The sequence below is a fragment of the Eptatretus burgeri genome, chromosome 11 (genome assembly GCF_056783735.1).
Source record: "Eptatretus burgeri isolate ZD-2024b chromosome 11, Ebu_testis_v1, whole genome shotgun sequence".
Taxonomy (NCBI): Eukaryota; Metazoa; Chordata; class Myxini; order Myxiniformes; family Myxinidae; genus Eptatretus; species Eptatretus burgeri.
Window position 1 is genome coordinate 97,488,610 of NC_140971.1, and position 24,140 is coordinate 97,512,749.

Sequence of the window (24,140 nt, forward strand, 5' to 3'; positions counted from 1 at the left end):
ACCTATCAAGGCTCGCCTCAGCCTGCTCCCTACAGATCATGATGTCATCGGCGAACATCATAATCCATGGAGACTCCAGTCTGATCTCGTCCGTCAATCTGTCCATCACCATCGCAAACAGGAAAGTGCTCAGAGTCGATCCTTGGTGCAATCCCACTTTTACCTTAAACCGTCCGTCATTCCTACCGCACACCTCACTGCTGTCACCCTGTCCTCGTACATATCCTGCACGATCCTCACATACTTCTACACCACTTCCGACTTCCTCATACAATGCCACAACTCCTCTCTTGGCACCCTATCATAAGCTTTCTCCAAATCCACAAACACACAATGGTACTCCTTCTGGCCTTCCCTATACTTCTCCATCAACATTCTCATAGCAAACATCGCATCAGTGGTGCTCTTTCCTGGCATAAACCCATGTTGCTGCTCACAAATCGTCACCTTTCTTCTCAACCGAGCTTCCACTACTCTTTCCCACAAATTCATGGTGTGGCTTAACAACTTTATCCCTCTGTAATTTCCACAGCTCTGCACATCACCCTTGTTCTTGAAAATCGGAACCAGTACACTTAATCTCCACTCCTCCGGCATCCTCTCACTTTCCAAGATTTTATTAAACAATCTTGTTAACAACCCCACTGCCATCTCTCCTCAGCACTTCCATGCCTCCACTGGTATACCATCTGGGCCAACCACCTTTCCACTTTTCATCCTCTTCATAGCAGTCCTCACTCCATCCTTACTGATCCACCCCATTTCCTGATTCACTATCTCCACCTCTTCCAACCTTCTCTCTCTCTAATTTTCTTCATTCATCAGATCCTCAAAGTACTCCATCCACTTTCTCAACACACTCTCCTCGCTCATCAGCACATTCCCATTGACGTCTTTATCACCCTAACCTGCAGCACATCCTTCCCAGCTCGGTCCCTCTGTCTTGCCAATCGGTATAAATCCTTTTCCCCTTCTTTTGTATCCAACTTCTCATACAGCTCGTCGTATGCCTTTTTCTTAGCCTTTGCCACCTCTCTCTTTGCCTTTCGCCGCCACTCCTTGTACTCCTGCCTACTTTCTTCATCTCTCTGACTATCCCACTTCTTTTTCGCCAACCCCTTCTTCCTTATACTTTCCTGTACTTCCTCGTTCCACCACCAAGTCTGCTTATCTTCCTTCCTCTGTCCAGATGTCACACCAAGTACCTTCCTAGCTATCTTCCTCACCACTTCTGCTGCAGTTGCCCAATCATCCCACCCATCTTTACCACCATCCACAACACCTGCCTCGCCTCCTCCCTAAATTCCACGCAACAATCTTCCTCCTTCAGCTTCCACCATCTGGTCCTTGATTCAGCCCTCACTCTCTTCCTCAACCTCACCTCCAAAATCATCCTACAGACCACCAATCAATGCTGTCGTGCTACACTCTCCCCTGCCACCACCTTACAGTTGCAAATCTCTTTCAGGTTGCATCTCCTGCTTAAGATGTAATCCACCTGTGTGCACTTTCCTCCACTCTTGTACGTCACCCTGTCTTCCTCCTTCTTCTTGAAATACATATTTACCACTGCCATTTCCATTCTTTTTGCAAACTCTACCACCATTTGCCCTTCCACATTTCTCTAGTTGAGACCGTACCTACCCATCACCTCCTCATCCTCTTTATTCCATTCCCCAACATGCCCATTGAAATCTGCTCCAATCACCACTCTTTCATCCTTGGATACACTCTCCACCACTTCTTCTAACTCACTCCAGAAATCTTCTTTATATTCCATCTCACCCCATAGGCGGTGCATATGCACTGATGACATTCATCATCACCCGTTCATTTTCCAACTTCACACTCATCACTCGGTCAGACACTCTCCTCACCTCCAATACCCTCTTGACATAATCTTCCTTCAGGATTACCCCAACACCATTTCTCCTCCCATCCACACCATGGGAGAACAGTTTGAAACCACCTCCAATGCTCCGAGCCTTACTCCCCATCCACTTGGTCTCTTGTACACACAGTATGTCCACCTTTCTTCTCTCCATCATATCAGCCAACCCTCGCCCTTTGCCAGTCATCGTCCCAACATTGAGAGTTCCAACTCTCACCTCCACACTTCTACCGTTCCCCCTCTCCCACTGCCTCCGGATTCGCCTTCCCCACCTCCTTCTCCTCCTTCGCCCAGCAGTAGCACAATTTCCACTGGTACCCTGCTGACCACCGATATATACCGGTGGCGGTCGTTGGTAGCCCGGGCCTCGACCGATCCGGAATGGAAATTCGTTTTGTTGTCCGCATAATGATTTGGCATAGGTTTTTACGCCGGATGCCCTTCCTGACGCAACCCTGGTCGCCTCTTACGACGCACAGGGATATGGTACACCTATTCTAACCGGGGCATACACCGGGCCCAGTACACTGGTACTCATTTCGCCGACCTTGGAAGGATGACAGGCTGAGTCAACCCCCTGGTGTTATACGACTTGGTGTATATATATATATATATATATATATATATATATATATATATATATATATATATATATATATATATATATATATATATATATATATATATATATATACACACAGTGGGGAGGACGCACAGGGATATGGTACGCCTATTCTAACCGGGGCATACATATATATGTATATATATATATATATGTATATATATATATGTATATGTATATATATATATATATATATATATATATATATATATGTATGTGTGTATATATATATATATATGTATATATATATATATATATATATATATATATGTATATATATATATATATATATATATATATATATATATATATATATATATATATATATACACATACATACATACCAAGTCGTATAACACCAGGGGGTTGACTCAGCCTGTCATCCTTCCGAGGTCGGCGAAATGAGTACCAGTGTACTGGGCCCGGTGTATGCCCCGTTATGTATGTTAGAATAGGTGTACCATATCCCTGTGTGTCGTAAGAGGGGACTCGGGTTGCGTCAGGAAGGGCATCCGGCATAAAAACCTATGCCAAATCATTATGCGGAAAACAAAACGAATTTCCATACCAGATCGGTCGGGGCCCGGGTTACCAACGACCGGTACCGGTGGTCAGCAGGGTACCAGTGGAAATTGTGCTACTGCTGGGCGAAGGAGGAGAAGGAGAGGGGGAAGGTGAGTCCGGAGGCAGTGGGAGAGGGGGAAGGTTAGAAGTGTGGAAGTGAGAGTTGGAACTCTCAATGTTGGGACGATGACTGGCAAAGGGTGAGAGTTGGCTGATATGATGGAGAGAAGAAAGCTGGACATACTATGTGTACAAGAGACCAAGTGGATGGGGAGTAAGGCTCGGAGCATTGGAGGTGGTTTCAAACTGTTCTACCATGGTGTGCATGGGAGGAGAAATGGTGTCGGGGTAATCCTGAAGGAAGATTATGTCAAGAGGGTATTGGAGGTGAGGAGAGTGTCTGACCGAGTGAGGAGTGTGTAGTTGGAAATTGAAGGCGTGATGATGAATGTCATCAGTGCATATGCACCGCATATGGGGTGTGAGATGGAATATAAAGATTTCTGGAGTGAGTTCGATGAAGTGGTGGAGAGTGTATCCAAGGAGGAAAGAGTGGTGATTGGAGCAGATTTCAATGGGCATGTTGGGGAAAGCAATAAAGAGGATGAGGAGGTGATGGGTAGGTATGGTCTCAACAAGAGAATTGTGGAAGGGCAAATGGTGGTAGAATTTGCAAAAAGAATGGAAATGGCAGTGGTAAATACGTATTTCAAGAAGGAGGAGGAACACAGGTGACGTACAAAAGTGGAGGAAAGTGCACACAGGTGGATTATATCTGAAGCAGGAGATGCAACCTGAAAGAGATTAGAGACTGAAAGGTGGTGGCAGGGGAGAGTGTAGCTCGACAGCATCGATTCTACGACAGTGGTCTGTAGGATGATTTTGGAGGTGAGGTTGAGGAAGAGAATGAGGGCTGAACCAAGGACCAGATGGTGGAAGCTGAAGGAGGAAGACTGTTGCGTGGAATTTAGGGAGGCGAGACAGGTGTTGGATGGTGGTAAAGATGGGTGGGATGATTGGGCAACTACAGCAGAAGTTGTGAGGGAGATAGCTAGGAAGGTACTTGGTGTGACATCTGGACAGAGGAAGAAAGATAAGCAGACCTGGTGGTGGAACGAGGAAGTACAGGAAAGTATAAGAAAGAAGGGGTTGGCGAAAAAGAAGTGGGATAGTCAGAGAGATGAAGAAAGTAGGCAGGAGTACAAGGAGTGGTGGCGAAAGGCAAAGAGAGAGGTGGCAAAGGCTAAGAAAAAGGCATACGACGAGCTGTATGAGAAGTTGGATACAAAAGAAGGGGAAAAGGATTTATACCGATTGGCAAGACAGAGGGACCGAGCTGGGAAGGATGTGCTGCAGGTTAGGGTGATAAAGGACGTAAATGGGAATGTGCTGACGAGCAAGGAGAGTGTGTTGAGAAGGTGGGATGGAGTACTTTGAGGAGCTGATGAATGAAGAAAATGAGAGAGAGAAGGTTGGAAGAGGTGGAGATAGTGAATCAGGAAGTGGGGTGGATCAGTAAGGATGAAGTGAGGACTGCTATGAAGAGGATGAAAAGTGGAAAGGCGGTTGGCCCAGATGGTATACCAGTGGAGGCATGGAAGTGCTTTGGAGAGATGGCAGTGGGGTTGTTTTCCAGATTGTTTAATAAAATCTTGGAAAGTGAGAGGATGCCGGAGGAGTGGAGATTAAGTGTATTGGTTCCGATTTTCAAGAACAAGGGTGATGTGCAGAGCTGTGGAAATTACAGAGGGATAAAGTTGTTAAGCCACACCATGAAGTTGTGGGAAAGAGTAGTGGAAGCTCGGTTGAGAAGAGAGGTGACGATCTGTGAGCAGCAATATGGGTTTATGCCAGGAAAGAGCACCACTGATGCGATGTTTGCTTTGAGAATGTTGATGGAGAAGTATAGGGAAGGCCAGAAGGAGTAACATTGTGTGTTTGTGGATTTCGAGAAAGCTTATGATAGGGTGCCAAGAGAGGAGTTGTGGCATTGTATGAGGAAGTCGGGAGTGATGGAGAAGTGTGTGAGGATTGTCCAGGATATGTACGAGGACAGTGTGACAGCGGTGAGGTGTGCGGTTGGAATGACGGACCGGTTTAAGGTAAAAGTGGGATTGCACCAAGGATCGACTCTGAGCCCTTTCCTGTTTGCGATAGTGATGGACAGGTTGACGGACGAGATCAGACTGGAGTCTCCATGGACTATGATGTTCGTGGATGACATCATGATCTGTCGGGAGAGTAGGGAGCAGGCTGAGGCGAGCCTCGAGAGGTGGAGGTACGCACTGGAGAGAAGGGGAATGTTAGTCAGTCGGAGTAAGATGGAGTACATGTGCATAAATGAGAGGGAGGGTGGTGGTATGGTGCAGTTGCAAGGAGTTGAGGTGGGGAAGGTGGATGGGTTTAAATATTTGGGATCAACTGTCCAAAGTAACAGAGAGTGTGGGAGAGAAGTGAAAAAGAAAGAGAGTGCAGGCAGGATGGAGTGGGTGGAGAAGAGTTGCAGGAGTGATTTGTGACAGAAGGGTAGCTGCAAGAGTTAAGGGGAAAGTATATAAGACGGTAGTGAGACCAGCTATGTTGTATGGTTTGGAGGCGGTGGCACTAACAAAAAGACAGGAAGCGGAGCTGGAGGTGGCAGAGTTAAAGATGCTGCGATCCTTGTTGGGAGTGATGAGGATGGACAGGATAAGGAATGAGTATATTAGAGGGACAGCGCAGAGAGGACGGTTTGGAGACAAAGTGAGAGAGGCGAGATTGACATGGTTTGGACATGTGCACAGGAGGGAAGCGGAGTATATCGGGAGAAGGATGCTGAAGATGGAGCCGCCAGGCAGGAGGAGAAGAGGAAGGCCAAAGAAGAGGTTCATGGATGCGGTGAGCGCGGACATGCGGGTGGTTGGAGTGTCAATGGAAGATGTGGAGGATAGAGCGAAATGGAGACTGTTGATCCGCTATGGCAACCCCTCACGGGAGCAGCCGAAAGAAGAATATATATATATATATATATATATATATATATATATATATATATATATATATATATATATATATATATATATATATATATATATATATATATATATATATATATATATATATATATATATATATATATATATATATATATATATATATATATATATATATATATATATATATATATATATATATATATATATATATATATATATATATATATATATATATATATATATATATATATATATATATATATATATATATATATATATATATATATATATACACACACACACACACACACACACGTATGCCTGGTGTTGGCGCAGTGGTTAGGGCAGCGGCTTGGAATCCAAAAGGTCCTGAGTTCAAGCCCCGTTGGGCCACTGAATTAATACACCAGGGGGTCGACTCAGCCTGTCATCCTTCCGAGGTCGGCGAAATGAGTACCAGTGTACTGGGCCGGTGTATACCCCGGTTAAAATAGGTGTACCATTTCCCTGTGTCGTAAGAGGCGACCAGGGTTGCGTCAGGAAGGGCATCTAGTGTAAAACATGTGCCAAATTACTATGCGGATCATACGGATGATCCGCTGTGGCGACCCCGAAAGGGAGCAGCCGAAAGAAGAAGAAGATATATATACACGTATATGTAAAAATATATTTATATTTATATAAATATATTTATTTTATAGGATTTAGGAACCTGGATAGGATTTGGGTTTTAGCTGCTACTTCTCGACCCTCAAATGCATCCAGGTGCAGCCAAGTGAGCCTTAGTAAAATAAATAAAATAAAAATAAAAATGAACCCAGATTCCAAAAAATTGAATAATTTTGGCTGCCAAACCATATGTCTAATGAGGTTGAATGTAAAACATATATTCCCCATGACTACTTGATCATAATTGTGACATTTCATGTCGCTCGATGAAGCGGTTTCAAGAGAAAAATTTTAAGATGTTCGTTCGATCCAATTTGACTGCCAGACCATGTGACCTATGAATGCACACGTAGACCGTGGCTGGAGAAACAGTCGGGTGAGGCCAAGCTCAATGATTCTCCAGTGAAACATAGTAAACTGCTCATTCGTGGTGACAATTCTGACACACGGAACACCGACTTGCTGTCTTCTCAGAGCCCAGACACATCAGTAAACTACTGGACATGGACCATAGCCATGTTAAATATTGACATTCTTTAAATTGCAATTAAAACTTGGCATCCTGTGTAAATTTAAATGTTGTTGTCTTTCCTGAGCCTTAGATCAATGCAAATAAATAAGTAAATAGCAGAGCACACCTATTCTGTACTGACGTGTACGTGTGTACGTGAACAGTACCTTGCCAGTGGCACGGAAAGGTGCCGTACCGAGTGCCTTGTACATGGCTTGGCTCGAGGCACTCTCTCGTGATCTTCCCCCAACACTACTCATTCGTGGAAATCAGCAGAGTGTCCTCACCTTTTACTCCTAGAGGTCTTGTCACCGCATCTTTCTTCCACGTTAACGACCGGTGCGATGAAGGATGCGTCACCGAGGTTTAAGTTTACTGTAACCAACTAGAGTTAAGTGTTGAGAGTAGCTAGTGATGAATATTGGTTTGATTTGCTCGTCTTGTTTTGACAAACTTTTTGCTTGAATTAATCAAAATGCTTGTCACTTGAATGAACTCACACTTTTTGTATGTGCACACATCTTATGCGTGAATGTACAGAATTTGCACACCGCAGAACAAACCAAAGTAAAATATAGAAATACTGTATTATGAGTATATATGTGTGTGTGTGTTACTATTATGGTTGTTGTCGTGTACTGCGAAGTTGTCCTTTTGAAGATCCTACATCTTGTGTAATATGTTTGTATTTTGTTTCAAAATGTGCTGCCACACTATGTGCATTGTAATGATGTTAAAGAGAAAATGAGGAATGCACAACTCATTCGTGGTGACGATTGAATGAAGAATCCAAACACTCTGCCTATCGCAAGCCTGTGCACAAAAGAGCAGGGTGCAATCGTCACGTGGGATTTTAAAAGCTCACAGCAACAACCTGTCTTGAATAGCTCTGATTGAGCCCAATTTTGGTAAGACGGAAGAGTGGATCATGGAACGTGTTAAAGATCACTTCCATTGGGTGTATCGGTAATGAAGCCTCATTCAAATGGAACAATACAATTGTTTATTTGCATCCTGACATTTGTTGCAGTAAATGTATTAATTCATTATATAATGATATTTTTATCCATGTCTGCAGTTTTGTGAACATCTTTTTTATTAATCTACTGCACTGGTATATAAGCTTGTGTGTTTGTTTCTTTCTTTTTGGGGAGTGGTAGCAAAATAAAAGACAAATTTACACAAATTAATGTCATGAAGTCTGTGACTATTCTGAGCAGCGATATTCTATGAAAATATGCGACAAATATCGACTCAGATTCTGCAAAGGTCCAAGACAGCGTCAAAAAAAACAAACATCTGCTCCACCGCTCTTGCACATCCTTTCTGCTCTGCTCACCTTATCGTTTGTTTTAGGTCACGTTCTGTCCGTTTGGAGTTCAACTAACTTCACGTTACACAAAAAGGGCACAAACGCAGATCCTCTTTACGATAGACCCGTTGGCCTACTTCCAATAAGCAATCACAGTTGACATCAACTCCTTCCTTTTCTTCAACAGCCTGTCATATTGTTAGCTTGGTTTCAGACCAGGTCACTCCACCTTGGACATGCTGCTTCTGCTCCAGTAACAATGTCTGGAAATCTTCAATGTCAGACATGAGATTAGGGCCGACTCTCCAGACATATCTCGTGCATTCGATAGTCTGGAATCAAACCTTACTCTCCAAACTGCCTACAGCATGCAGAGCCCGCCCCTCCTTACTGACTTCCACTTCCTCTACTCTTGCTGTGCTCGATTGAATCCAGCCCACCCCCCTGTCTTTCTCCCCCTCCACCCACTCATTTTTCCTCCAAATATTCATCTACCCTGGTGTTCATGTTTCCCCTTATACGCTCCTGTCTTCCAGCTGTTGATTCATTCTGCTCTGTGTTTTAACTCTTCCACGATCTTGACATCTCTCTACCCCCCCCCCCCCCAGAAAACGCACGTAGGTTTTGGCAACAATATCCGTTTATGTTTATTTTTGTGATTACTGTAAGCTGATGAGTAATAGAAAACATTTATATGACAGAACGATGTGGGAATGACACAAGTCATGGTTTTCTTAATTAAATCAATTCAAACATTGGTAAAGTCATATTATAACTTTAAAAGTAATTAAATTTTCTTTTGTCTTGGTTCCGAATTGCCACTTCATGAAAAATATTGAAGTTGTAGCCTCTCGGAGCTTGCAGAGCACATTCGACCATGGGCTTGACTTGCTAATGGAGCAGAGTGCTCATGACGTCGTTTGTCATAAACACATTGATGTATGGGCAATGACTCAAAATGTCATGAGAACATGAGCTCAAACATCTGGCACTGGCAGGTCTCTTGGGGTGATTTATTATACATAAGAAGAAAATGTATCTCATGAATCTGAATCGCTACTAAAATGTAAAAGATGGAACGTTTAAAAAAAAAAAAAAGTGTTAACCTTTTGGGTAATTTGGCTGATTTTATCACAAAATCTACACTTTTAATCTGAGCATGATGCTTCTTGAAGCTCCCGATTCCAGAAAAGTTCCCCATATAACCACATGTGTCCACAAACTCAACCACACCAATACAAACAGACCAACAACAAAAACCAACACCAACATACACACACATAAAAGACAACCAGAGTTGGTGTCAAAGCCACCCAATGCTCACCTGTTTATACATTTATCGTTTTTAAAAGACGAGTCTAATAATTAGTATTTTTTATAAAGCATTGCAGTGAAGTCTGATCCAAATAATTTTAAAGCAATATATGTATTTGTATATTGTAATCAGTAACAAGAGCGCAAGTGAGCACAACATACGCCCGAACAAGAAGGTATATACAGAATTGTGCTACAACATGGAAAACAGCATCCTGGTTGCCATGGCAACCACTTTAGATGAACGTATGTCGTGACAGTCTCCACAGTCTGTACCTATGTACCAAATATGAAACATGAAAGTTGAAAACTTTGGGAGAGTGCGGACAAGAACGGATGGAAAACAGCATCCTGGTTGACATGGCAACCACTTTAGATGATGAACATGTGTCGCGACACACCGTCTCCACAGTCTGTACCTATGTACCAGATATGAAATGTGAAAGTTGAAAACTTTGGGAGTTAGAGTGCGGACAGGAACGGACGGACAGACAGACGGACGACCGGTATCACTATATATATATATATATATATATATATATATATATATATATATATATATATATATATATATATATATATATATATATATATATATATATATATATATATATATATATATATATATATATATATATATATATATATATATATATATATATATATATATATATATATATATATATATATATATATATATATATATATATATATATATATCTATATCTCGGGCGTATAAAAAATAGTGTGGTCGATAAAAACATCAGAAAGGAAAAAACAACTTGCACCAAAAACTTTAACATTTTCACGCTCACGCCGGGGGTATCGTTATAGCTGTCTGTTCTTCGAACAGGCGAGCTAAAAATCGTTTAGCAATTCATATCCATCAAAAACCACAATACAACTCAAAAGTTTTTATTTAACTTCACATTTACGTGAAGATAGCCAACAATGTGCTTTTTGAAGAAGAAAGAAACAACCGTCGGCAATTTAAGTTCAGCCAAGTGAAAACAAAACAGCACTCGGCCTCAACCTCAGGGAAACCTAACCAAATCAAAATGATATATTTGCAAGAGTTTCAACCAACAACTCCGTGGTCCTAGCTGGGAATATCGCCGCAGAAGAGCTTGTAGATGGGAAAACATTTGGTGGTGAATCGATCGGCTTTTAATGAAGATTGAACAGGGAAAGTGTGTGTAATGGGGCAGTGTGTCCGCATTGTGGCGGAACCACTGCTAAAGTGCTAGCCAACGGCATGCAAGTTAACTATACAGGTGTTCAATGGTCACCTATGGTACAGGTTTGATTAAAATGCACAAATACTGTTTACCAAACCACATGTTATGTACTCAAAACCAGATAACAACCAATAACACAATACACCAAGGTGTAGTAAAATGAGTAAACTCAAAACTGACTAAAAAAATTAAAAACAATGTACATTACGTCGACACTTGTGTGAATCATGGTCCCAATCACGACCAATGATCATTCTTCATTTCAAGTGACAAACATCAGAATAACACGACGCACTGTGTCAGGCTCTAATTTAACCTTAACACGAACCACAGCTAGTACCTGGTCAGACTATTTAATGCCAAATGTTAGGTGGGGCTGGTATAGATGGTTTTCAACCTCAAAATCCAGTTCTGTGCATGTTTTTTTGCTAATGGTATTTTTATAGCCCTTGTTACACAAGGAGACATCCTAATCAATGACAATGGCATTGCACCACTGAAGGTGTACCTCAGGTGCTGGAGTGGAAGTGAAGAAAGAAAAACAAAGGTGTTAGAGAGAATGCTGTGGGACACATTGTTCCATGGAGGAGTAGAAGAGAATGTAGGCCGCAGAAGAGTGTATCTGTTCTGGAAAAAGCATTTCGACTTCATGATCGTCAAACTTGAACCAGTTGCGAGAACCAGCAATCTATAGCCGACAGATTGGGGAGATAGTTGCAGCAAGAGATCAAAGGTCAGCCAACTAACTGGATGGAGCAAAATGTTTGAATTGAAAGTGGTTGAGATGAAGGGATCAACAACAAAACAAATAATGCACAAATTAACTGCAGGGATTGGAGAAATATGGAAAAGATCCCATGTTATTATTGAATATATTTTAAGGAGGAAAAGGTGCTCCTGTGCTATGATGAGTTGGTTTTGTTTGGTTTTTTAACAGGTGCAATCATCCCACCCTCTTGTAGGGATGGTTGGGGAAGGTTTCTCGCCAAAGTCTTTCATGTAAAGACAGACATTCAACCGAAGGTGGTGGGAATTTGGAATTTGCTCATGATGACGGCAATGAATCGTCTCCTCTTCAAAAAAAGACAGGGTGGGACGTTTAACATACACTCGTTAATGCAAGGAGACGGGGAACCCAGCATCAGAAAGATGCAGCAATGTAATCGGTTCAACATCTACTCGAGACTTTGAACAACAATTAAACTTTGGGTCGGTATATGGGTATGCCTGCTCCTTTTGACCCTTCCTAATCTTCAATTGCATCGAAACTCTGTTCCCAAAGATCAGGATTCCACACGAATCTCTCACTCTCTTCGAGTGAATCAATGCATTGAACTTGAACATCACATTCAATTTCTTAACTACAGCAACATTAAGTGCCTCAAGAACACAACCCTTTAGCCTGATGCTTCCCAAACATTTACAAACACTCTTCTTTCCCCCTTATTCATTCCTCTAAATCTTAAGAAACTCACTTACTTGACAGAATGCAGTGTAGTGACCACCATCCAGGGAGCCATAATGGTTCTAAGAGACAGAAGAAAAAATTATGGAGGGGAGAAATAAAGGTAAAGTAAGCATCATCGATCAAATGTTGAAATAAAAAATGCCAGGGCATGCATGTGTGTGAACGGGGTGCACCGAGGTCGAGCACAAGAGAGAGCAGCACCCCAGGGTTGAGGGGGGGGATGGGGGCGCCAGGGTCGAGCACGAGAGTGGAGGCACCCCAGGGTTGAGGGGGGAGGGGGATGGGGGCACCAGGGTCGAGCACAAGAGAGTGGCACCCCAGGGTTGAGGGGGGAGGGGGATGGGGGCACCAGGGTGGAGCACAAGAGAGAGTGGCACCCCAGGGTTGAGGGGGGGGATGGGGGCGCCAGGGTCGAGCACGAGAGCAGGGCCACATGGGAGTTGAGCACGTTCCAGGGTCTAGCATGAGTGCGGGGCCACGTGGGAGTTGAGCACACGCCAGGGTCGAGCATGAGAGCACGGCCACATGGGAGCTGAGCACGCGCCAGGGTCGAGCGCACGCAAGCGTCAAGCGTGAGTGGGGAAAGTTGAATATTGTGCTGGACACTAACTGAGACATACTGATATGCTGTAAAGGTTGTATTTTGGCGAGTTTGTTCCCTTGATGACGTAGTTTGTGAGGTCAAGATTAGTGGTGGGAAAAGAAACATTGTTTTGTAGCTTCTGCCGCCATCGACCTTCATAACAAAACCTGTGCCAGGTGAGAAACAAGGTACACGTATGGGACAAGAAAGATCACAATGATCAACCATAAAAAAAACCTACTCGTCTGGTAAGACAAACAATAACAGGATTTAGGATTGAAATTAAGTTAATATTTGCAGCGCTGAACCACTTGGACAATATCTCCAACTTTCGTCAAATGGATTCACACCCACGGGTTTTGAAGAGAGACCGAATACATCATTAAATCAAAGATTCCAGCACGTTTGCACGAATGCACATTCAAAAGAACAAGGTTCAGCAATTCATCATTTATCCTCTGATCGTAATTTGGGAAATAAAAATTATCAAAATAATAAAGCTGAATTATGTCAACAAGGATAATACAGACTGTATCTCAAAATTATCTTAAAAACAAAATGAAAAAAATCAAAAGCAATTTTTTAAAAAATGTTCGACTCCGTTATGCTGACCGTTTCAGGTGGATAACCAGTATGGGAGGAAGCTTCCAAATCTCTAGTGTTTTCTCGTGATCACGGTTGCATTTGCACTGGCTGCATTGACACCGATTGCTGCCTGTGAGCAGCTCCGTCTGAGAAAACTGGCGTAAGCAGTCCTTTGGAGTTTGGGAGGAAATGAGAGGGAGGTGAAAGTAAGCAAAGTGAAGGGAGATCTTTTTTTTTTTTAACTTCATGCCGAGCGGAAGTCTAAAAACACGATTCCGCTTGAGGCACCAGATGTACGTACATTCTTCACCAATGCATCTTTGATTGCTCATGCAGGTCATTCAAGGTTAACATGGACAATAGTTCAGTGCTCAAATATTGTGTAATTATCCAGGGTGGGTTCAAATTGAGGGTCCAAAATATGTGACCCTAATTGAGGGTCTAACCCAAACCCTAATTGAGGGTCCTAATTCCCAATTCCAAAATATGTGAATACAAGCCGAACGGAAATTGGACACATTATTAATGGAACGTTCCACACGTCATTTGACATATGGCAGCAGCATACGTCATGTGATGCATCAGTGGCAGCAGCATACGTCATGTGATGCATCATGGACAGCCTTGTACGTACTTATGTACCAGAAAATTTCCACTTTCAGCTTTCGTGAGAAGCATCATCAAATGTTTGCATCTGAATGAGCAAGATCCTGTTGCCTATTCATCACCTGCTGGCTGTAATGTGTGGAAAGCCAACTATGCATGTGAAAAAAAAAAAAGTTCCAATTTTGGTGTGAAAGTTTAAAGAGGGATGAGAAAAAAAAACAGTGAAACTGAGCCTCGTTGAAGATGCTACTGAACAAGCCGTTGACTAAATAAGATTCAGCTTGTTATGTGGAAGAATCAGTGACGAGCAGCAATAATTATTCAAAAAGCAGCGCATCAAACTGGTACCGATCCACCATATTCACCAGACATTGCACCCGGTGAATTTTGGTTATTTTCAATAGTGAAATGGACAGCCTTCATGGTCACAACCTCTAATCACATCAGAGTTAACATCAATGATTTATCAGTGAGCTCCACAGAACCTTGGAGAAAGCTTTGCTTCAGGATTCACATCATGCACGACAAGACAAGCTGCAGCCTCTGCCCTCTCTTCAGACCTTGACAAAATCACGAGCTGGTGAAACATTTGGAATATGTCTTTCCATCCTGACAAATCTCACACTCTCACGATCTCTCTGCAAAAGGACCATATGGAAAACCCTATCTAATTTCTTAACAATCCTCTTTGAGGAAGGCACTTCAGCCATTCAAACGCCTGGGTCTCACAACCAACCACCCCCATTTCCTGTACAACCCCCATTTCAAAATTGGCCTCCAAAGCCGGCCGACTCGGCATCTTCCGTCGTACGAAATCTTTCCTTGGCACATCTGAACTCCCATCCAGCTACAAGACCTTCGTCCGCAGGTTGATGGAGTACTGCTCTCCGCTGTGGGCTGGCTCCCCCACCTCACATCTTTCTCAGCTTGGCGTCGTGGAAACCAAGGCCTTCAATATCATTGCAATCTCCGGCGCTGAAGTCGAGTCGATGGGTCTATCACTTCACCATTGCAGACAGGTTAGTGGTCTCTCTGTCTTTTTCCACAAATTTGTGGTTTTGCACCCTCTGCTCTTTCCATGCTTTGCCGCTGCCCCCCACCCCGTGCAGGTTTCTGCAGAGTGCACACAGTCCACCATCAACCCCCTTCTGGTGAAACTACCGAAATCCAGGATTGCTGCTCACCTCCACTCACTCGTTTGTCTTTTTTCCACCTTCTCTTCAATCTCATTCTTCCCACCAGGTCTTCAAGCCAGCTGTTCACCACCATCTCGAATCATTCCCAATCCACAAGCATGATCTTTTCTACCCTCGTGAACCCCCCACCCCAAGCTGTCCTCGTTCCACGTTTCCAGTTTTTCCCTCCTGAGTTTTTTCTTCTCTATCCACCTTATCCACCCGATGCATGATCCCCATTCCTCCCCACACCAATTGTTTGTCCAAGTTTCCCCCATAAACTCCACTGTTGGTGCCCCCCCCTCCATCCCCATTCTCTCTCTACGGTTCCTTTTGTCCTGTTACATCTTTATCCGTTTAGTGTACCAGCTCTTCCACGAACTTTGACTCTGCATACAAAAAAAACAAAACATGAATAACACTCCTCAGGGACTACGTTAGTAAGTAAAGGATGTGTCATCTTTGTAAATCCTGCATGTTTGTTGAAATAAACGAGTAGATATTCATATTTGGAACAGCTCACATTGTTGACCTGATATGCTTGACCTGACATCGATACTGATAAACTCATTGAGGGTAAAATAAAGATGTGTAAGAGTTGATATCATAGAGTTATGAAGAAGATAGAATTGATACAACCGTTACAAATCTGAGTGATTAGTAGTTTGTTTCCACTTCATACTTAACTTCAAAAATAACTCTGAAGGGGAAGCAAAAGCACAGGTTTAAGGTTTGGTTGTTGAAGAAGAAGCTTACAGCAGACGAGTGTGTCAGCTGACAAGTCATCCCATATTGTGGTATGCTTGGCAACTTCCATGGGAGTTGAAAAATTGTGATGATTGAAAATTTTACAAATACAGGTAACTGCAGTTGATATGTTATATTATTTCACTAAATGAGGTTTCCTTTGCACGGTCAAGCTATTACCTTTTAATCACTGATGTTACTTGGAGTGCCATTTCTATTTCAATTATTAGAATAGTAATGGTAGTAGTAGTAGTAGTAGTAGTAGTAGTAGTAGTAGTAGTAGTAGTAGTAGTAGTAGTAGTAGTAGTATGTTTAGGTCCCATTTTACTTCCCAAAATATGACTAAAACATGTAAAGACGAGAACGGCACTTGGTCGAGCGCATATTGTACCTCCGCCAGACTGAACAGTTTACGTTTTCTATCCCACTGATAGGTCAGATCTGAATCAGAACCTCAACTAAAATTTAATCTGCTTGTTCTCGTCACCTAACCAACTCATCCACCCAGTTTCGTCAGAACTCGTCCACAACTTTTTGAGATATCGTGCTAAATATCCTTTTTAGCCACATCTCTCAATGGTGAAGAATCAGTTTAAAAATTGAAATATTCTCATGTCCGGATCCAGATTCGGATCTTCAACAAAATTTAATCAATTCCTCCTTGTCAAACACCTGACGCATCCACCAAATTTCGTCCGAATCCATCCATAACTTTTTGAGATACGTTCACAGAGAAGCAAACGGGGGTGAAAATGTAACCTCCACCAACCTTACATGGTGGAGGTTTAAAAAAAACCAAAAAACCAGCACCTTATTAAATATTTGTTGTTGGATATGGGAGCAAAGACGTATCACCGAAGCAAAAACGGCAGAATGTTGATCCCACTTCCTTCCTTGGCGGAGGAATGTTGAGCCCACTTCCCTCCTTGGCGGAGGAATGTTGATCCCACTTCCCTCTTTGGCAGAGGAATGTTGATCCCACTTCCCTCCTTGGCGGAGGAATGTTGAGTCCACTTCCCTCCTTGGCGGAGGAATGTTGAGCCCACTTCCCTCCTTGGCGGAGGAATGTTGAGCCCACTTCCCTCCTTGGCGGAGGAATGTTGAGCCCACTTCCCTCCTTGGCGGAGGAATGTTGAGCCCACTTCCCTCCTTGGCGGAGGAATGTTGAGCCCACTTCCCTCCTGGGCGGAGGAATGTTGAGCCCAATTCCCTCCTTGGCGGAGGAATGTTGAGCCCACTTCCCTCCTTGGCGGAGGAATGTTGAGCCCACTTCCCTCCTTGGCGGAGGAATGTTGAGCCCACTTCCCTCCTTGGCGGAGGAATGTTGAGCCCACTTCCCTCCTTGGCGGAGGAATGTTGAGCCCACTTCCCTCCTTGGCGGAGGAATGTTGAGCCCACTTCCCTCCTTGGCGGAGGAATGTTGAGCCCACTTCCCTCCTTGGCGGAGGAATGTTGAGCCCACTTCCCTCCTTGGAGGAGGAATGTTGAGCCCACTTCCCTCCTTGGCGGAGGAATGTTGATCCCACTTCCCTCTTTGGCGGAGGAATGTTGATCCCACTTCCCTCCTTGGCGGAGGAATGTTGAGTCCACTTCCCTCCTTGGCGGAGGAATGTTGAGCCCACTTCCCTCCTTGGCGGAGGAATGTTGAGCCCACTTCCCTCCTTGGCGGAGGAATGTTGAGCCCACTTCCCTCCTTGGCGGAGGAATGTTGAGCCCACTTCCCTCCTTGGAGGAGGAATGTTGAGCCCACTTCCCTCCTTGGCGGAGGAATGTTGATCCCACTTCCCTCTTTGGCGGAGGAATGTTGATCCCACTTCGCTCCTTGGCGGAGGAATGTTGAGTCCACTTCCCTCCTTGGCGGAGGAATGTTGAGCCCACTTCCCTCCTTGGCGGAGGAATGTTGAGCCCACTTCCCTCCTTGGCGGAGGAATGTTGAGCCCACTTCCCTCCTTGGCGGAGGAATGTTGAGCCCACTTCCCTCCTTGGCGGAGGAATGTTGAGCCCACTTCCCTCCTTGGCGGAGGAATGTTGAGCCCACTTCCCTCCTTGGCGGAGGAATGTTGAGCCCACTTCCCTCCTTGGCGGAGGAATGTTGAGCCCACTTCCCTCCTTGGCGGAGGAATGTTGAGCCCACTTCCCTCCTTGGCGGAGGAATGTTGAGCCCACTTCCCTCCTTGGCGGAGGAATGTTGAGCCCACTTCCCTCCTTGGCGGAGGAATGTTGAGCCCACTTCCCTCCTTGGCGGAGGAATGTTGAGCCCACTTCCCTCTTTGGCGGAGGAATGTTGAGCCCACTTCCCTCCTTGGCGGAGGAATGTTGAGCCCAATTCCCTTCTTATACATCTTTGAGGCACTCTGCCTGGGAGTCCCGTTCACATTACTCCCTCCTTCATGTCACTTTTTCCCCCTCTCCTTCTGAACTTCGTATCCTCTCTTTGCTCCCTTTATCAAATTCATCTAAAATTTCCCGCTCATCTCCACGTGCCTCGTCTTATTTTCCTACTTGATAAGCAAATGGCCTCTTGATAGCCATTCATTGCCATGCTTGATTTATTGTCCCTCACCTCCAGAGTGTACTTGTTGTTCCCACTTGGAATGGGCAGGCTGAGGCAAGCGAACGCCTCGAATGTGTGAGACTTCTTTTTGCACGAAGCGCATTGAAGCGTCGACTTAAATTGTCCATGAAATAGATCCACCACTACTGAGGCATTCAACTTGCTGTGTGCTTCCCAAGCCAGGCATGCTGCAGATGCATCCGGTAACAGCTCGTTGCCATCTTGGCTAATGGGTTCTCGCCTCGCCTAGCACACAAAAACAGACAAAAATGCTCACATCATCTGATCATACCTCATCAAGCAAGCAACAATAATGTGTTTCATGTTACAGATTCACAAACATTAAACACTGACTTTTAAGGAGCTGCAAGTTGCTGTAATGTGTGTTCAGACAGGCGAGTTGCATTTTTAGCGTGAAGAGATGCAAAAAGTAGCCGAGAAGAGATTAAATTGGTTTGGTCATGCGATGAGAAAGAGTATGTGGTGAGGCGAGTGTTGGAAATGAGATTGCCAGGACGAAGAAGAGGAAGGCCAAAAACCAGATGAAAGGATGTGGTGGTGAGAGAGATATGCAAGTTGTGGAATTGCAAGAAGAATGGATGATTGGCAGGAGAGGGAGCAGGGTGATCAACCATCAATGTGTAAAATTGCAAAATACGACGTCACATTTTGTGCTCCATAGATTAACGAAAGTGCACATTTTGCATCCTCAGTGGATGCAGCCCGACTGTAAAATTCCAACACCACAAAGCAAAATGGTTGGATGAAGGAGACCATCAGGAGGTGATTGAATGTGAGTGGACAAGCTGTTATTGCACAGATGTTGGAAACTGCGTAGGCTGTCAGCCGATCGAGAGAGACCGGTCAGGTGGTAAAGCGACCTCAAAACTGGAATTAAGAACTAGTCGCTGGAGAAGGAGACCTCAAAGTGTGCTGCTAAAACTAATCAATGCCATACAGGATGGAAGACTCATCAATCTATCTGTTGTGAGAAATCACATGAAAAATGCAGCTCAACTACAACATGATGACCTAGACAATCAGAACTCGCCAAAGTAGTCATCACGTAAATTGCCACGTTGTTTGCAGGCATTACTCCCCACATTCCACTTTCAATCAAGATCATCATCAAGCTCAACCGCAATGATGCCATAACCATCTGGAGTGGAAAGCTTCAAGATGACGCAAGTGTTACAGTGAGATTAAAGCAAGTTCATATCTTGGCTTCAAAGATGGGAGAAAACATGCCATCATGCATGGAAGGTACCACTCTGAGTGCAGTATGACACCTCACAACGGGTATGGAAGGGGATTGGTTCTAGTACAGGTTGGTGTCTCCAAGACTGGTGAAGTGAGCTTCAAATTCTGTCATGGAACAAATAATAAATGAGAGAAACTAATAAACAAACTGCAAATGAGAGATGTATATAATACACAAGCAGAGTGACCACGCTCTGGGAGGGTGGAGTTTGCACATTACTTGCTGCAAAAAAGCAGTCTGCATATTGTTGTAGCCAATAGGTTGTCCGAGTGACATTTTTTTTCCCTTCTTGTATACAATGTCGAGGCTTGTATAAGAGCTAACACACGGAACGTATAACAAAGGGAGCAGGAGACAAGAGGGGCGGGAGAGGGCAGCACAAAACAGTAGGAAACAGACATTAGGAGATCTGTGGAAGGGAGAGGGATGGGGCGGGGTACGAATCTGGTATGAATCCTGGCGGGCCTCGTCAAAGTGGCTGCGGTGCCCAACTAATTCTGTAGCTACGATCCAGATCACAGATCTACTGCCACAATACCATGCTGTTGGGAAAACTGAACCAGTGGAGACGCCACGCTAATTGGGTCCAATTAACAACTAAGCAGAGTTGGTCACAGCACTGTGATAGGTGCTACTCAGTCCGGTAGCAAACTTGCCAAATTGTAACAGCGGTCACGACCACCCAAATTCACGCACGTATTTCACTTTGTCATTATATGGGGTATTTTGTGTATATCAGTGACAAAATTTTTCAATTAAATCCATTTTAAATTCAGGCTGTAACAACAAAATGTGAAAAGTCAGGAAGTGTGAATACTTTCCTTTCTGAAGGCAATGTGTGTGTAAGTGTGTGTGAGAGAGAGCGAGAGCGAGAGCGAGAGCGAGAGCGAGAGCGAGAGCGAGAGCGAGAGCGAGAGCGAGAGCGAGAGCGAGAGCGAGAGCGAGAGCGAGAGCGAGAGCGAGAGCGAGAGAGAGAGAGAGAGAGAGAGAGAGAGAGAGAGAGAGAGAGAGAGAGAGAGAGAGAGAGAGAGAGAGAGAGAGAGAGAGAGAGAGAGAGACAGACACACACACACAGAGGATTTTAGGTAATCTCACCCGGTTGAGGTCTTCGTTTAATCCATCTAATAAGAAGACAAGTAGTTCTTGTGAATCTTGCTGTTGAAAGCTTGAAAACTGTGTGTTTACTCGACCGATTTGAGACTTGAAGTCACGCGGTGAAATTGAACGATACTGCCCAGACCACAGTGCTTGCACAAGGACGGCAAATTCCTCAGCCAATGCTCCACCATACCCCAAGGTATTATTTCTGCAAACAAGGTTGTATTAAATAAAATAGAAATCTCGAATCACAGATATTGAGGAGTGAATGCAATGTCCGTATTACACCCACCTTGACCATAGTGACATTTAAAGGAAGACACTGGATCTTTATCTGGGTACTTATTTTTCTGTAGGGGCTGGAGCAAGGTATGCTTGTGTCAGGTCTCGTCTGTAATGTTTTTTTGGTTTTTTTTAAAGAACAGCTTGGCATGCCAAAAACATTAATTTTTAAGAACAATTTTGACCTTTGGTTGCTGTAAAAGTGAAAAGATACTAGATCACTAAATGCTGATGTCTGTAGGGGAGTGACAAGGTATAACTTTGCTAATTATTGTCTGGACTCGGAATTCAAAGGCATGGAAAACCAAAAACGTTAATTTTGTGACCATTTTGACTTTCAAATAAAAACCCCCAAATGATGAATCCGAAATCTTTCTACACATCCGTATAGAAAGCACCTTTGTGTGAACTTTCATACCAAAATACACAATTTGATGTCTGTCTGACAGTTTTTTGAACTGCAATACATTCGGTCATTACTTATCCAGACGAAGAAGACGAAGAAGATGCCTACCAGAAGTTAAAAAAAAAAAAAAAATTACAAACCACAAACCCGTATGATTACCTTTTTAAAAAGTCATACATATTGTTGTTTAACACAAAACTGAAATAAATCTGGAGGAATCCCGACATCCTTGAGGCACCCTCTGCTTATCATGTCCACCACGGAAGAACGGACATGAGACTAGATCTAATATAATCAAAATACCCCAGACAGGATAATATAACAACGTGACCCTTCCTGTCACTTACGTGACTAGTGGCAAAACATGAAATTTTAGTGTTTCACCTTTGACCCTGTAAAATAGATATAGGGGCCTAATTCATAAGAATGGAAGAGCATTCTCAGTGGAGTGGACAATCTGCCAAAATTCCAAATTTAAAGAGGATCGTCTCCAGAATGAAGGAATGGTGTGCGATAGTTGGAGAGATGAAAGAAAAGAAAAAAGCAGGAAGAAAATAAGAAAAACAATAGGAAAAATAACTATTCATCTTCTCTCTCCAAAAGGAAAATGAGGTGAGAGATTGTGGTCTTGAAAAGGCATCACCATGAACAACCCCCCCCCCAACCCCCAAAGGAGGGAGGGTCCATCAATGGTTGGATGGCTTTCCACAGTTTTGACCAACGAGAAACACCCTTCGGGAGCAATCAGCAAGTCTTCTCATCCCTTACTGGGTGGGGAGGGGGGGGGATTTTTTGTTTTTCCTTGTGCCCATGACCTGACCTGAGGAACTACCAACATGTGTGCAAAATTTGGTGATCAGCCCAGCGCTGTTTGTACTACGATTTCCACATTATTTAATTATTTAATTTAATTTACAGGAGTACGATTTACATAGTTTTTCTTCCGTTTCCATAATTATTTCCAATCGAGAAAAGGAAAAGAAAGAAAGTAAAGGAGACGTGAAAGTGAGGAAAATAAAATTGGGAGTGTTGTAATGTATCTTCCTATTTTTTAGGGTGGTCGCTCGACTACCGTTATTCTCAGGTTTTCCGTCTGTCTGTTTGCTTGTTTGTAATGGACAGCTCTGGAGGCCAGAGGAGTCAACCAATTTTGATGAAACTTGACTGGTAGGTTCATACCAGGATCTAGTTGTATGCTTTTTGAGCACCGTTGCTATGGACGCCACCGTTGCCGAGCAACGGGACTTTGAAAATGTTGAAAAAATCCCAAAAATGTTTTTCTTTCGAAAATCAAAAATCGGCTTCGGCGCTTTTATGCGCACTATAATCAACCTCTTTGTCAAATATTTTCAGCCTGATCCGTCAAAAACTGTATGACTAGTATGCAATTATATAGCGACCACCCATGTCGCCTACCAGCTTGTTTTGGTATTTAACTATGCCGAAGTGAAAAATGCGGGGTCATCGCAGGCAAGTGGCCTCTGAACATTGTTCAAGTCGATCGATATACAGTATTTAGTGACGGTGCGTACATTGAAGAGCACTCGCCAAGTGGCTTAAGCACTCCAATGAAACGGTTGATAAGGAACGGCTCGCTTGGCACACGATAAGCAATCACCGAACCGTCATGTTAAACACACAGTCTCATGAAGACGCCCAAAATATCAAATATGTTCAAATTGGATGAATGAACACATTCATGCAGTCAGAACTGCTGCTAAGTTCAATTCCAGAGCTTAAATTTTGTAATTCAGCTTAGTTTAACCCTTCGTTGGTCTGCTGTGTCATTCAAACGTGGTTAGTCTGGTGGGGTGTATACACACCCCAATGCGAAAATGCATATAATGTTACTATTTTTAAAAAATGTAAAAAAAATGCGGGGTGCCAAAACACCACATGGGACTAACAAAGGGTTAAGAGATTCTCGAGGTTATGACATATGCGGAAATGAAATAAAGCCAAGAATGTTGGCGTCTCCGGGCACTTATAAGCATTGCGATGTACCTAGCAATTCGTAGCTATGATGAATAGGCATTCAATAATACGAGTGAGGAAAGTTAAAAAAAAAAAACCACAAAAACTGTCAAGAAATCGTTGCAGCCTGTTCCAAATCAAAGCATGGTTGAGCTCGCCAAAACACATGGCGGTTTCAGACCCCAGCGAGGTAATCCAGGATAAGCCTTAAGACACCAGAGAGCGAGGTGGCCGAGGATGTGCCTGATAAAGGATATAATTAAGCAGGGTTGTTAATTATCTTCAAAAGGGGTGTTTTAATTAAC

General features: G+C 43.5%; 2 protein-coding genes across 3 annotated transcripts in view; one reads left to right on the plus strand and one right to left on the minus strand.

Moving 5' to 3' along the window:
* LOC147017724 (solute carrier family 12 member 2-like) overlaps nucleotides 1–8,407 on the plus strand; it is a 172,758-nt gene extending 164,351 nt beyond the window's left edge. Inside the window, exon 27 of the mRNA XM_085847580.1 lies at nucleotides 7,397–8,407. Coding sequence (XP_085703706.1) covers nucleotides 7,397–7,532 — 136 coding nt within the window. The 3' untranslated portion in view covers nucleotides 7,533–8,407. The remainder of the gene's footprint in view (nucleotides 1–7,396) is intronic.
* A 2,345-nt stretch (nucleotides 8,408–10,752) lies between these two features.
* Nucleotides 10,753–24,140, minus strand: part of USP8 (ubiquitin specific peptidase 8) — an 83,155-nt gene continuing 69,767 nt past the window's right edge. For both annotated transcript variants that reach the window (XM_085847582.1, XM_085847581.1), the window contains exons 16-21: nucleotides 21,171–21,381; nucleotides 18,824–19,060; nucleotides 13,760–13,902; nucleotides 13,185–13,314; nucleotides 12,576–12,623; nucleotides 10,753–11,784 (exon numbers count right to left, since the gene is read on the minus strand). In XM_085847582.1, coding sequence (XP_085703708.1) covers nucleotides 11,647–11,784; nucleotides 12,576–12,623; nucleotides 13,185–13,314; nucleotides 13,760–13,902; nucleotides 18,824–19,060; nucleotides 21,171–21,381 — 907 coding nt within the window. In that variant the 3' untranslated portion in view covers nucleotides 10,753–11,646. The remainder of the gene's footprint in view (nucleotides 11,785–12,575; nucleotides 12,624–13,184; nucleotides 13,315–13,759; nucleotides 13,903–18,823; nucleotides 19,061–21,170; nucleotides 21,382–24,140) is intronic.